Raw genomic sequence first — 14,009 nt, 5'->3', positions numbered from 1 at the left:
CATGACAGCCCACTTGGAGTTTGCCAAAAGACGCCTAAAGGACTTTCAGACCATGAGAAACAAGATTCTCTGGTCTGATGAAACCAAGATTGAACTCTTTGGCCTGAATGCCAAGCGTCTCGTCTGGAGGAAACCTGGCACTATCCCTACGGTGAAGCTTGGTGATGGCAGCATCATGCTGTGGGGATGTTTCTCAGCGGCAGGGACTGGGAGACTAGTCAGGACCGAGGGAAAGATGAACAGAGCAAAGTACAGAGATCCTTGATGAAAACCTGCTCCAGAGCACATACGTCAGACAGCAGCGACGGTTCACCTTCCAACAGGGCAACAACCCTAAGCACACAGCCAAGACAACGCAGAAGTGGCTTCGGGACAAGTCTCTGAATGTCCTTGAGTGGCCCAGCCAGAGCCCTGACTTGAACCCGATCTAACATCTCTGGAGAGACTTGACAATAGCTGTGCAGCGACGCTCCCCATTCAGACTGACAGAGCTTGAGAAGATCTGCGAGAAGAATGGGAGAAACTCCCCAAATACAGGTGTGTTAAGCTTGTAGCGTCATACCCAAGAAGACACTGTAATCTCTACCAAAGGTGCTTCAACAAAGTACTGAGTAAAGGGTCTGAATACTAATGTAAATGTGATATTTAAAACATTTTATTTTCTTACATTTTAAAACATTTCTAAAAACCTGTTTTTGCTTTGACATTATGGGGTATTGTTTGTAGATTGATGAGGGGGGAAAAAACGATTTAATCAATTTTAGCAAAAGGCTATAATGTAACAACATGTGGAAAAAGTCAAGGGGTCTGAATATATTCTGAATGCACTGCATTCACTAACAATGGAACAAGGCTCAGAGTGACTCTTTGGATTAACTTTCTATTATACCAGTGGAAATGATTGTAGTGAAGTAAAAGTAAAACTCGTCGAAAATAGTAAAGTACTTTACAACACTGACCCTCACCATCATTCAACAGCACTGAGATGACCGTTTGACCTGCATGATGTCAGCCAGACTTTGTAATCCAACCAAACGACGATCTCAACATGTCATCTCCGCCCCATTCGCCTAAACTTTACTCAGCCTTTGCTTCTCTTCCACCTCCATCACTAATAAATCAGAGAACCTCATGGCCCAGTACTGTCTATTAAACCTCCCCTACACCCGACAGTTTCAAGTTTTATTAGTCGTATGTACGGGATACACATGGTATACACCGTCCAACCAAATGCTTACTTGCAGGTTCCTTCTCAACAACGCAACAAGAATAAGATATAGAAGTTAAGAATACGAACGTAAAGTAAATGGCAGTAGAACAGAATAAACATTTTAGCATAAATACAATACAGGAAGGAACATTTTACATGTCCAATATTGACACTCCCTCTGGTCTCATGGGGCCTGTAGTCTGTAGCTTAACTGACAGTAAAAATACATTTGATTTGGTATCTGCGGGTGAAGGTGTAACCGGAGGACTGGTTAGGTGAAAGGTCGTGAGAGGCTCTATAGAGAGTTGGTGGGATTCTGTGGCAGGTGAAGAGGCCAGGTGCTAATTAAGGCTACCGCTAGCTAGCGTGATGGACAGGTTGATTTGCGTCTCCGGTTTCAGACTCCTGGAGGGAATATTACCCAACGCCGCTGCAGCGCAGGTCATCCGTGTAACGAAGACTGCTCTGACGCTGGTGCTGAGTAACCTCACCCTGCAGAGTCTCAGAGAGCTTCACTCTAAGACTCTCGTTCCCTCTTGTCCTACACTTGTGTCCTACGTAGTGAAGATGGAGTGAGAAATCAATGATAGGGAGGTTATACCAAAGGCTAATAGGATAGTCATCCTTCATATGGCCATGAGATTCCCCTGACATTACGTCTGCAGACTGCTAGATAATGCAGTAACTTACAGAAAATGTTGGGAAGAGGATGATGACATTGGATGGGATGAGAGTTAGTCAGCCAAGCGGTTGTCCCTCTTCCTCACAAGCAGTCCCTGTATGTCTATGGAGAGGAGTGTGTTGATGCTTGAGTGGTGAGTTTGTGTGCTCCTGCTCCTCTTGCCTGGCCGAGAATGTGGAGAATGTCAGATAGACAGACAGCCAGACGACTCTGTCGCCCTGCACTGGCCACTCTGGGTGGTCCCTCTCTACGAGGGGGGACAAGGAGGAGACCATACTCTGGCACGATACCCAACCCAGCCCCTCTGCTTTACCTGCCTATATACCACCTGCCAAAACTCTGTATACTGTAGAAGTACTGTAGGCTAGGCCTGTATCACCATGGAGATGGAAGAAATGTCCTCGTGCGGGTCAGCGTCTCCAGAGCCAGACCGAAGCTTTGAGTTGCCAGGATAAAGGTTGTGAGTGGCGCAGTATGTGTGACTGTACCAACATTGTATTAGAAAAGTGTAGCCATGCAGAACTGAACCCAAGGAGATGTGGCATTGTCCTCACAAAGAGCACCGACACTTGGCAAGAGGTCTAAAGTCAGACGTTTATAAAGAAACCCACTCTATCTTCAGTGGGTACATGAATCAGGGGGCGGGGGTGTACTAAGCCCATGCTTCAATATTTATCAAGGCGAGTGATTGGGATCTGCCTACTCCTGCCCCTGAAAACAGGGGAACACAGGTCCTATTCGCTGAAAATAGACGATTCCTCATTTGCATGTGGTTAATGAATTCATGATGGCTTTTGAGGGTGCGGCCCGTTTGGAAAAGGACTGCATTGAATCTGAGACACAAAGGGAGGTTTGTGATTGGCCGCCTGCCCAGCTCTGTGGTGTTAATTTGGTCTGAATACCTCTGGGCCTTTGGCTCTCAGACACTGAGGTAGCCAACATCCAGAAAGAACTCACACTCCACAGGCCTAGTTAACCATTTAAGCTAGTCTAGCTTTCCAGTACTCCTATGAGTAGAGTGGATTAAATCTTGGTTGTGTAGACTTGGTTCTCTTAAACTTCATCCCCAGATAAAGCCTTGGCTCGAACTACGCTGTACCGTGTACGGCATCCATATTAGGAAGTTGTTAGTTCACACAATGCCGTAATCCTGATCTTTTGATATCTCTCCTGCCTCCTTGTGCACCTAACCCTGCCTGGACACAGCTGGACTACAGGTGTCATGGCTCAGTACAGCCTGAGAGTGTCAGTCCCCAGCTGGTGCCCCCCACATAGAGAAAGGGAGAGTAGAATGAGTCTGTCAGGGTGGCTCAGTGGGCCGACCAGCACAGACTGCTGGCTCCATGTCCTTAAACACGATCTTGGGGGGACCCACAAAGTCATCGCTCTTGTAAAAGCCAGACAGCGTACTTTCCAGCGGCGCTGAATCTCTATTTTTACAATTCTGCAATGTGATAAACTGTTCCTTGTATGGCGAGCCAAACCTAAAACACCACTGGCTTGTTTACTGGTGGGGATCATGGTGGAGGCCCGCTTCTTTGATCAGTCTAACAAATGGGAGAGTTAGTCTGTCATTCCGTGTTATGGGTTTTCACTTCGCCGGAGGGAAACTTCTTATTCTCTGTGGTGGCACCATTCCCGTCTCCCTCCCTTTCACTCCCCCCTCAATGTAATCACAGCACCATGAAACAAGACAAGGCCTATCTCCATCTACATAAAAAAAAATATGAAATGAACACTGCAATGTCTTCCACGATTTTAATTACAGTAAAACCATCATGGGCAGAATCCTTCACTTAGATTCTACAGACTGACATCACAACTGTTTTGTTCCTTTTGGACAGTACTATGTGGCATGCAGGACGGTTGTTGCCTTTCTCTGCTGTCCTCCCTTAGTTTACAGAGGACTCGTTTATAAGGAATGATGATCAAGGCTTGTAGTCTTGTCATGTCACTAGACGTTCCTGGTGGGTACATTTTAGACTGGATTAAAAGCCTGCTGTCTAAAACAGATTCGCCCTCTGTGCGAGGTTCACTGGACTGAGGATCAATGCAAATGTGAATCGAAAGCTGAAATATAGATCTGAGATCCTGCTGTAATGTCAAGGTGAATGTGTATTCATTAGGCTCGTTAGTTACATTATCACCACCGAGGATGTCTGACCTGCTGTCTTGGGTGACCGCTAGTATGGATTTATATCTGGGTTTTAGTCTTGCATGCGAAATATGTAGACTACTTCACTCAGACTAGATAACATCTGCAGTTGCTCTGCGGCAGTGTACGACCATGCGAAGCCCGCAACCCACCACCACTAAATATTGAATGACCGTTGTGGTCTCTTGGCACCTACGAAAGGTTTTTGTGCCGCTTCCGCTTGACCCAGCTCTCACAAATGAACCACTCTTCAAAAGGGACTAGAGGTATTACTGTGCGGTCACCTGCAGCGGTCGGCTGTTCTGCCAACCCGCAGTCCACTACATGGATGACCGCTCTTGGTCAGAACGCTATTCCTGCACAGCGGAGCCCCCATGGGTGAACGCTCACAGTCAAAGTGAACTCGGGAGTCCTACCAGGAGGCACATGGGGGAAGGTGCGGCCCACCTGCACACATAAATAATAGACTACCCACAATCTTCTACTCAGTCCTCACCACTGCTCTGCGTTGTCCTCCTGCGGGCTTGTTCTATAACGAGGCCAGAAAAGTGTTTGTATCCTGTCTGTCCATGATGCCTAAACAACAAGGGATACGCCATTTCATCCTCAGTCATCACCACAGCAGCTCAACCTACATACCAGACCTCCCCAACGTCTTACTGTCAAGGGTGGTGTCCTCCCATTTTACGACCCCCTGAATACTTCAACCGAGCCAATAACAATGACCAACATTCTTATCCATTATGTTTAACATTCAGAGCCAGTTTATCCTCAAGCCACATCTGAGTGAATCCAGTCTACATAAACAGCACCAGCCATAGCAGACTGGACAGACAAGGACAATTTAGCCAATTATATCCACAAACACTTATGACACACTCAGGATCTCTGCTGGTGATGTCATCATAGTGGAATGCAGGCTAAGCCCGTGGCTAATCAATCACATGTGGCTCGGGAATATTACTACAACCTAATGGATTTATAATTCATTGTGATGAGAGAATATGGAAGCTCCCATTTGATATGTTGGTTTTCAATAAACAGGCCCGAGCTCATCGTAAGAGCATGGGTTTGATTGTCAACCCAATGATTTATATGGTAACAGACCGTACTGTACATGTATCAGCCACTGTCCTCAAATGCTTTAAGCGATACTTCTGGGACTCATTATTACTGATCTATGACAGCCATTATATAGTTTAAGGTTTGATTACATTTCCACAGCCACGTGTTAATGTTATGGCGTCAAAATCTTAACTCGTCCCACAAGGATGACCTCCGATCCCATCAGGTCAAAGGTTAATGGGTAGTAGAATAAACATCCACAGACTTGCCTGCCACCATCTCTCTTTGTAAGCCTATCTCATTATAAATTAGACCCATGTGAAATTGTGCAAATCCCATGTATCTCAGGCAGAAAATGATGGAGAAAGCACTTGAAGTGAGTCTTGTTGTTTTCTTCAGAGAGTGCAGGTGCACTACACTAACGGTTATTGTGACATTTTGATAGAAGGCTGTAATGCTTGCCCAGGCATGACTCATGTGTTTCCTGCTGGGGTCATGATGAGCAGACAGACACTGGATCCCATGGTATGCACCAGAGGCTATGCTCGCCTCACCATGGATCAGCTGGGTGGCGGGGTCATGTGACGCACGCCTGCCGCGTTTCCCCCCGAACACTGGACTTAGTTAGGGCTTCCACCCATGGGAGGAAACATGAAAGTCTCAAATTCCTCCACTGAGAAAACAATACAGAGTTAATGATAATAATAAGTTATTTCACCCGGGCCACCTCACCCCCCACCCCTCTGAACACTTTGTTCCCCTTGTGGAATGTTCCAGAGGGACAATATGGATAGAATCAGACTGTACCAAGAGCATTGACTTTAGGGGGGATTCCAGATCCACATTGAGCAGGGTTACAATGAACCCTTCTGTAAACAGGAATTATTAAGTGAGAATCAGCACCTTTTGCTCCAGGAAAAACAGAAGCAGGAGCCCGCAGGCTTGTAAACTGAACAGTCCTTTCCCACAAGCATAAGTAAAATATAAAATAAAACCCTTTCCAAGAAGGTCTTTAAATCTCTCCCCTGCCTGCTTATTCTGGAGAGATGTAGGTAAGAGTGGTTTGGAGTGAAGCATGGTTTTAATTAGTTCTTATAGTTACTCCTTCACCCCTGGTGGCACGCATGGTTTCCCTGATCTCTGGCAGAGGTGCTGTTGAACATCTTTAGCCTGATGAGCCGAAGGCTTGAGCTAACCCAATATCTCCCTGAGCCCAATGCGACACTATCTCCTCAGCTGTAAAGCTTTGGAGATGGGATCTTCTCCTTTTTCCAGAGGTTCCCTTTATTAAATGCACATTGACTTGTTGGAGTTTGACAAGGGCCTTCGTATTAGATTTGAGTCTGGTGGAAACAAAGCATATGTTGTGTGGTGTGTGTTCTTCATTCCGCACTGTGAGAATGCTCATGCCTAAAATTATACGTGATACACCAACCGACTAATTTATGCTTTTTTAACAATATAGCTTAAGTTGATTTCTCTCCATATGATTGGGGCATAGTATATGAGGATGCTTATAGAGGTATGTCAAGATCAATAGAGTGAAGAGGCGTGGGAAATGGTACTTATTCATGTAAACAACTCTAGCTTTATTCCATACGGCAACAGCACTAAACACACATCCATGATCAAAAAGAGAGGGGGAGGGGAGGCACTGGAAAACAGCTTTCATTCAGGATAAAAGGGCCTCGACCTCAAAAGCAATGTGCAATACTATTGAATAGAATAATGAAAAGTGACTTTAGCCTGGAGGCCTGAAGGAGTGCACAGACAGCCTGTTTGTTGATTAGAGAGAGAAGACAAAGGAAGAAGGATCAACTTGCTCTCAACTCCTCCACTCCTGCCCTCTGTCAATAGTGATAAATATGCATGAGTTTGGCATAGACAGTGAAGGCCTTTGATGGTTTGGATGGAGAGCTCTCCGTCTCTGGACGCTTAGAGACAGAGGATGTTTACTTCTTCCTTCTAGCTTTAGGACAATAAGGGCTTTTACAGTAGCTGGTCGGTCAGAGAGACAACCAAGTAAATGGTTTTTCCACAGATCTCTTTTGCTCACCATGATAGTGAAGTGTTCATAAAGTGGCTGGAAAGTTGTTGTGTGGAATCTACTGCATCCGTTGCAAAACAGATGATGCAATCACTTTTTATGCACTTGTTGTTTAGTCAGTGTTAGCTGACTTGGTATAGTCCTGCTGTAAACGCTACAGATTCCTCATTATTTCCCACCATAACATTTTCTGTTTGTATCCCACAGACCTGCAGGCCTCCCAGACGGTGGAGTACTACAGTCTGTCAGACAAGGCCATGGACTACAGGGTCCTGTTGATGGATGAGGACCAGGACAGGATGTATGTAGGCTGTAAGGACCATGTCCTGTCTATGGACATCAACAACATCACCCATGGGACACTCAAGGTGAGGTCCTCTTAGCAGTCCGTTACACTGCTAAGAGGATTTTCCTTACAGCATCAGGGAAATGTTTAGTTGATCATTGTTTGTTGTGATAGTATTGTAAGTAGAGAATTGATATAGCAGGATACTGCCTACAGCCTTACAGTATTATAGTATGATGGTGTGTTGACTCATAACTCCCTGTCCGTTGCCTACATTACTTCCATTACTTTCCATCCTATTTATCAAGGAGACAAAATGATGTTGATCTCATTTAGCTTTCCTTGCATGTGGCAGATCATGGCTGAATACATTATGCTAGTTATACAAGAACAGTAATGGTGGTAATTAAATTATAATATAGTACATTTTATATGCTAGATCACACCCATTTCATGGAGCAAAATATATGACACATATTAGTGGTGCTTGATGCAGCTCTGTGATTCTGTAACAGAAATGCCATGCTAATTGTATCTCTGTGTGCAGTGAGGGAGCTATCCTGTCTATAACTGACAGGCATGAAGAGCAGAACAGATGGGAATGCATTTAGTTTACCCCAGAGAGAGCTGTAGCACATCCATTTGCAAAGTAATTGCCTGATACGTTCCCAGCATTAGATCCTTCAAGCTCCTCACGGGATTGGAAATATAGCATTTACTGGAGACAAGTTATCATCATTATTGGGAAGTTCACTACAGTGTAGAGCATCCCTACTAGGAAGTCACTACAGTGTAGGGCATCCCTATTAGGAAGTCACTACAGTGTAGGGCATCCCTACTAGGAAGTCACTACAGTGTAGGGCATCCCTATTAGGAAGTCACTACAGTGTAGGGCATCCCTATTAGGAAGTCACTACAGTGTAGGGCATCCCTATTAGGAAGTCACTACAGTGTAGAGCATCCCTATTAGGAAGTCACTACAGTGTAGAGCATCCCTACTAGGAAGTCACTACAGTGTAGGGCATCCCTATTAGGAAGTCACTACAGTGTAGGGCATCCCTACTAGGAAGTCACTACAGTGTAGGGCATCCCTATTAGGAAGTCACTACAGTGTAGGGCATCCCTATTAGGAAGTCACTACAGTGTAGAGCATCCCTATTAGGAAGTCACTACAGTGTAGAGCATCCCTATTAGGAAGTCACTACAGTGTAGAGCATCCCTGTTAGGAAGTCACTACAGTGTAGGGCATCCCTATAAGGAAGTCACTACAGTGTAGGGCATCCCTATTAGGAAGTCACTACAGTGTAGGGCATCCATATTAGGAAGTCACTACAGTGTAGGGCATCCCTATTAGGAAGTCACTACAGTGTAGAGCATCCATATTAGGAAGTCACTACATTGTAGAGCATCCGTATTAGGAAGTCACTACAGTGTAGAGCATCCATATTAGGAAGTCACTACAGTGTAGGGCATCCCTATTAGGAAGTCACTACAGTGTAGAGCATCCATATTAGGAAGTCACTACAGTGTAGGGCATCCCTATTAGGAAGTCACTACAGTGTAGAGCATCCATATTAGGAAGTCACTACAGTGTAGGGCATCCCTATTAGGAAGTCACTACAGTGTAGAGCATCCATATTAGGAAGTCACTACAGTGTAGAGCATCCATATTAGGAAGTCACTACAGTGTAGAGCATCCCTATTAGGAAGTCACTACAGTGTAGAGCATCCATATTAGGAAGTCACTACAGTGTAGAGCATCCATATTAGGAAGTCACTACAGTGTAGAGCATCCATATTAGGAAGTCACTACAGTGTAGAGCATCCATATTAGGAAGTCACTACAGTGTAGAGCATCCCTATTAGGAAGTCACTACAGTGTAGAGCATCCATATTAGGAAGTCACTACAGTGTAGAGCATCCATATTAGGAAGTCACTACAGTGTAGAGCATCCCTATTAGGAAGTCACTACAGTGTAGAGCATCCCTATTAGGAAGTCACTACAGTAAGTGAAGTTTGTCAGTTTGCTTCAGAGTCTGTTTATTTCTGTTCAATATGTTGTCATCTCTTCCTTCCTTCCGCTCCCACAAGCTGTCCATTGTTTCTGGGTTTAAAAAAGTTCCCAGCTTTCCAAGAAGACCAGGATGTGCAATGGTCCCTAATGAAGCTGTTTTCTGTGTTTCTCACCAGGTGTTTTGGCCTGCATCTGTTAGCAAGATTGAGGAATGCCAAATGGCTGGCAAGGACCCCACGGTAAGAAGAGTAATGCTCAATATGTAGCACTAACCGCTAACTAAATCCACTGAAAGTCATGTGTGATGCTACCCGCTAACTAAATGAATGAACACACTATACTGAGGATGTGGTCCTTTTCCATTAGCATGTATTAGCATGTTAGCATCCTGAGTTCCAAACACGTGGGGCTGCAGATGTGGAGTTGAGGAGAGTCATTGACTCCTCTTGGCATTCTTTATGTTAGTCGATAGAAGAATGAGGCGTAGGAGTGCTCTAATCCACCCAGAGAAAACAAACAAGCATGAAAGCAGTACGTTAACCACTGTGACTGACAACAGATCTCATAACCTGGCCTGAACCCTTACTGCACTGCGTCTCTGTATTAGCATATACAACATTGACAATCTCAAAACAGCAGCTGGTGATTCAGTTTCTTGTAACTAATTAGGCTGTTTTGCATGTTAGGACAAAAGTTCTGTTTTTGTTCCATTGTTTTTATTGGACTGTATTGGCCTGTTTTTACTTGGACTGTGACTTCAAAGGCATGCATGTGGTGTACTGTTACGAAGCTAGTAGCCTTAGTTAGCAACAACAGCCACCATGGCAGAGAGCTGTGGTCTTGTACAGTACTATAGTGTAGGACCATAGTCTTGTACTGTAGGAGTAGAGAAGAAGCTGTTTCCAGTCAGTGGAGGGTGATTAGTGCTGCCTAGAGTCACGGCTCCAGCTCTGTGGACAGCCTCACACAAATATTTGTGTGGAGAAGACCAGTGGTCAGCTTACCTCCCTCCTCCGCCTCTACTCTGCCATCCCTCTCTTTCGCAGCCCTGCCTGGTCTCTCTCTCTTGCATTCTCGGCCTCTCCCCCCTCTCTCTCGCTTTACTCTTACTGTCTCGCTCGCTCTTTCTTTCTCTCTCTCTGTTTAAACTCTGTTTTTATAATGCAGTTTCTCCCGGACATTTTATTTCTCTTCCTGAATCGCAGTCAGTTTGTTATGGTTACCCTCCTGATGTGTATATATTCAATTCCTCCTTTACGATAGAATCTGGGGTCACCGGGCCTCCAAACTACGACCACACATTGTAAGCACTGGAGGATGGCATTTGGGGAGAAATATTCCTTTATTGTATGTATAAAAGGTTGAGATTGATTAAATCCATGTTTAAAAGTTCCCTCGCTGTGTGATCCTCCCTTAAAGGCCATCAGCCTGGTTTTAAATCCCCTGCTACAGTTGCTCTGGCTTGTCTCTGAAGGGGGGCTGTGGCTGGATAGTTAACCCAAGCAAGCTCTGGGACATGATATTAGTTTATATGTAAATCTGCTATTGGATATGAGCAGACAGTGGGGGGTGTAGAGTTGATGGTGGGTGTCGTCTGAGGGGTGTTTATCTGCTAGGAGGAGAGAGAGAGGGAATGAAAGAGATGGTGAAAAAACGAGAGAGGGAATGAAGGGTGTGTGATGTTGGACGTATCATTGTTTTTCTCGGTAGAGTTGGTGTGCAGAGTGTGAGCGGACACAGCTGCCCCGTTTCCGTGGGGATGGCCAAGTTCCTAATGGCTCCCTGGGTGCTCCTCTCCTCTGCTGGCTCGCTCCGCGGTCTGAGTTTTTATTACGCACAAAGCCCAGTGCTCCGGCCACTCCCACCTCGTGCTGAAGAGGGAAAGATCGCGATTGGATCTGTAATCAGATCACAGGGCTGTATATACTCAGCCCTGGAGACGGGGCTTTGACAAAATATCACTTTCACTGTTGACACGCTTTTTTTCCACTCTACCAGTGCCAGGGAGCAAACTGGAAATTATGATATTATGATATTATGCTATTATGATTGTACTTCATGGCAGTATATACAGTTGAAGTCGGACGTTTACATACACTTAGGTTGGAGTTATTAAAACTCGTTTTTCAACCACTCCACAATTTCTTGTTAACAAACTATAGTTTTGGCAAGTCGGTTAGGACATCTGCTTGGTGCATGACACAAGTCATTTTTCCAACAATTGTTTACAGACAGATTATTTCACCTATAATTCACTGTATCACAATTCCAGTGGGTCAGAAGTTTACATACACTAAGTTGACTGTGCCTTTAAACAGCTTGGAAAATTCCAGAAAATTATGTCATGGCTTTAGAAGCTTCAGATAGGCTAATTGACATACTTTTTGTCAATTGGAGGTGTACCTGTGGATGTATTTCAAGGCCTACCTTCAAACTCAGTGCCTCTTTGCTTGACATCATGGGAAAATCAAAAGAAACTAGCCAAGACCTAAAAAAAATGTTTTTTAAATTGTAGACCTCCACAAGTCTGGTTCATCCTTGGGAGAAATTTCCAAATGCCTGAAGGTACCACGTTCATCTGTACAAACAATAGTATGTAAGTATAAACACCATGGGACCACGCAGCCGTCATACCGCTAAGGAAGGAGACGCTTTCTGTCTCCTAGAGATGAAGGTACTTTGGTGCGAAAAGTGCAAATCAATCCCAGAACAACAGCAAATGACCTTGTGAAGATGCTGGAGGAAACGGCTACAAAAGTATCTATATCCACAATATCAAATCAAATGTATTAATAAAGCCCTTCTTACATCAGCTGATATCTCAAAGTGCTGTACAGAAACCCAGCCTAAAACCCCAAACAGCAAGCAATGCAGGTGTAGAAGCACGGTGGCTAGGAAAGACTCCCTAGAAAGGCCAGAACATAGGAAGAAACCTAGAGAGGAACCAGGCTATGAGGGTTGGCCAGTCCTCTTCTGGCTGTGCCGGGTGGAGATTATAACAGAACATGGCCAATATGTTCAAATGTTCATAGATGACCAGCAGGGTCAAATAATAATAATCACAGTGGTTGTCGAGGGTGCAACAGGTCAGCACCTCAGGAGTAAATGTCAGTTGGCTTTTCATAGCTGATCATTCAGAGTATCTCTACCACTCCTGCTGTCTCTAGAGAGTTGAAAACAGCAGGTCTGGGACAGGTAGCATGTCCGGTGAACAGGTCAGGATTCCATAGCCGCAGGCAGAACAGTTGAAACTGGAGCAGCAGCATGGCCAGGTGGACTGGGGACAGCAAGGCGTCATCAGGCCAGGTAGTCCTGAGGCATGGTCCTAGGGCTCAGGTCCTCAGAGAGAGAGAGAGAGAGAGAAAGAGAGAGAGAGAGAGAGAAAAAAAATAATACTTAAATTCACACAGGACACCTAATAAGATAGGAGAAATATACAGATATTACAGACTGACCCTAGCTCTCCGATACATAAACTACTGCAGCATAAATACTGGAGGCTGAGACAGGAGGGGTTGGGAGACACTGTCGCCCCGTCCGACGATAGTAAAACAAGTCCTATATCGACATAACCTGGAAGGCCGCTCAGCAAGGAAGAAGCCACAGCTCCAAAACCGCCATAAAAAGCCAGACTACGGTTTGCAACTGCACATGGGGACAAAGATCGTACTTTTTGGAGAAATGTCCTCTGGTCGGATGAAACAAAAATAGAACTGTTTGGCCATAATGACCATCGTTATGTTTGCAGAAAAAGGGGGATGCTTGCAAGCCGAAGAACACCATCCCAACTGTGAAACACGGGGGTGGCAGCATCATGATGTGGGGGTGCTTTGCTGCAGGAGGGACTGGTGCACTTCACAAAATAGATGGCATCATGAGGGAGGAAAATTATGTGGATATATTGAAGCAACATCTCAAGACATCAGTCAGGAAGTTAAAGCTTGGTCACAAATGGGTCTTCCAAATGGACAATGACCCCAAGCATACTTCCAAAGTTGTGGCAAAATGGCTTAAGGACATCAAAGTGAAGGTATTGGAGTTGCCATCACAAAGTCCTGACCTCAATCCTATAGAAAATGTGTGGGCAGAACTGAAAAAGCGTGTACGAGCAAGGAGGCCTACAAACCTGACTCAGTTACACCAGGTCTGTCAGGAGGAATGGGCCAAAATTCACCCAACTTGTTGTGGGAACCTTGTGGAAGGCTACCTGAAACGTTTGACCCAAGTTAAACAATTTAAAGGCAATGCTACCAAATACTAATTGAGTGTATGTAAACTTCTGACCCACTGGGAATGTGATGAAAGAACTAAAAGCTAAAATAAATCATTCTCTCTACTATTATTCTGACATTACACATTCTTAAAATAAGGTGGTCCCAACTGACCTAAGACAGGGAATTTTTACTCTGATTGAAAGTCAGGAATTGTGAAAAACTGAGTTTAAATGTATTTGGCTAAGGTGTATGTAAACTTCCAACTTCAGCTGTAAGTAGCAAGTGAGGAAAGTTGGAATAACATTGGTAGCTAACCATTTGGAACTGTGTAATTG

The 14,009-nt window shown here is 44.8% G+C and overlaps 1 protein-coding gene across 1 annotated transcript in view; it reads left to right on the top strand.

The window, feature by feature from the left end:
• Positions 1 to 14,009, top strand: part of LOC106576426 (semaphorin-3C) — a 48,154-nt gene that overhangs the window by 15,062 nt on the left and 19,083 nt on the right. The window contains exons 3-4 of the mRNA XM_014153606.3: positions 7,367 to 7,527; positions 9,637 to 9,699. Of these exons, the coding sequence (XP_014009081.3) occupies positions 7,367 to 7,527; positions 9,637 to 9,699 (224 nt within the window). The remainder of the gene's footprint in view (positions 1 to 7,366; positions 7,528 to 9,636; positions 9,700 to 14,009) is intronic.

The sequence above is a fragment of the Salmo salar genome, chromosome 17 (assembly GCF_965601325.2).
Source record: "Salmo salar chromosome 17, fSalSal1, whole genome shotgun sequence".
Lineage (NCBI taxonomy): Eukaryota > Metazoa > Chordata > Actinopteri > Salmoniformes > Salmonidae > Salmo > Salmo salar.
Note: the sequence above shows the minus strand (reverse complement) of the source record. Positions and strands in the feature narration are given on the sequence as shown.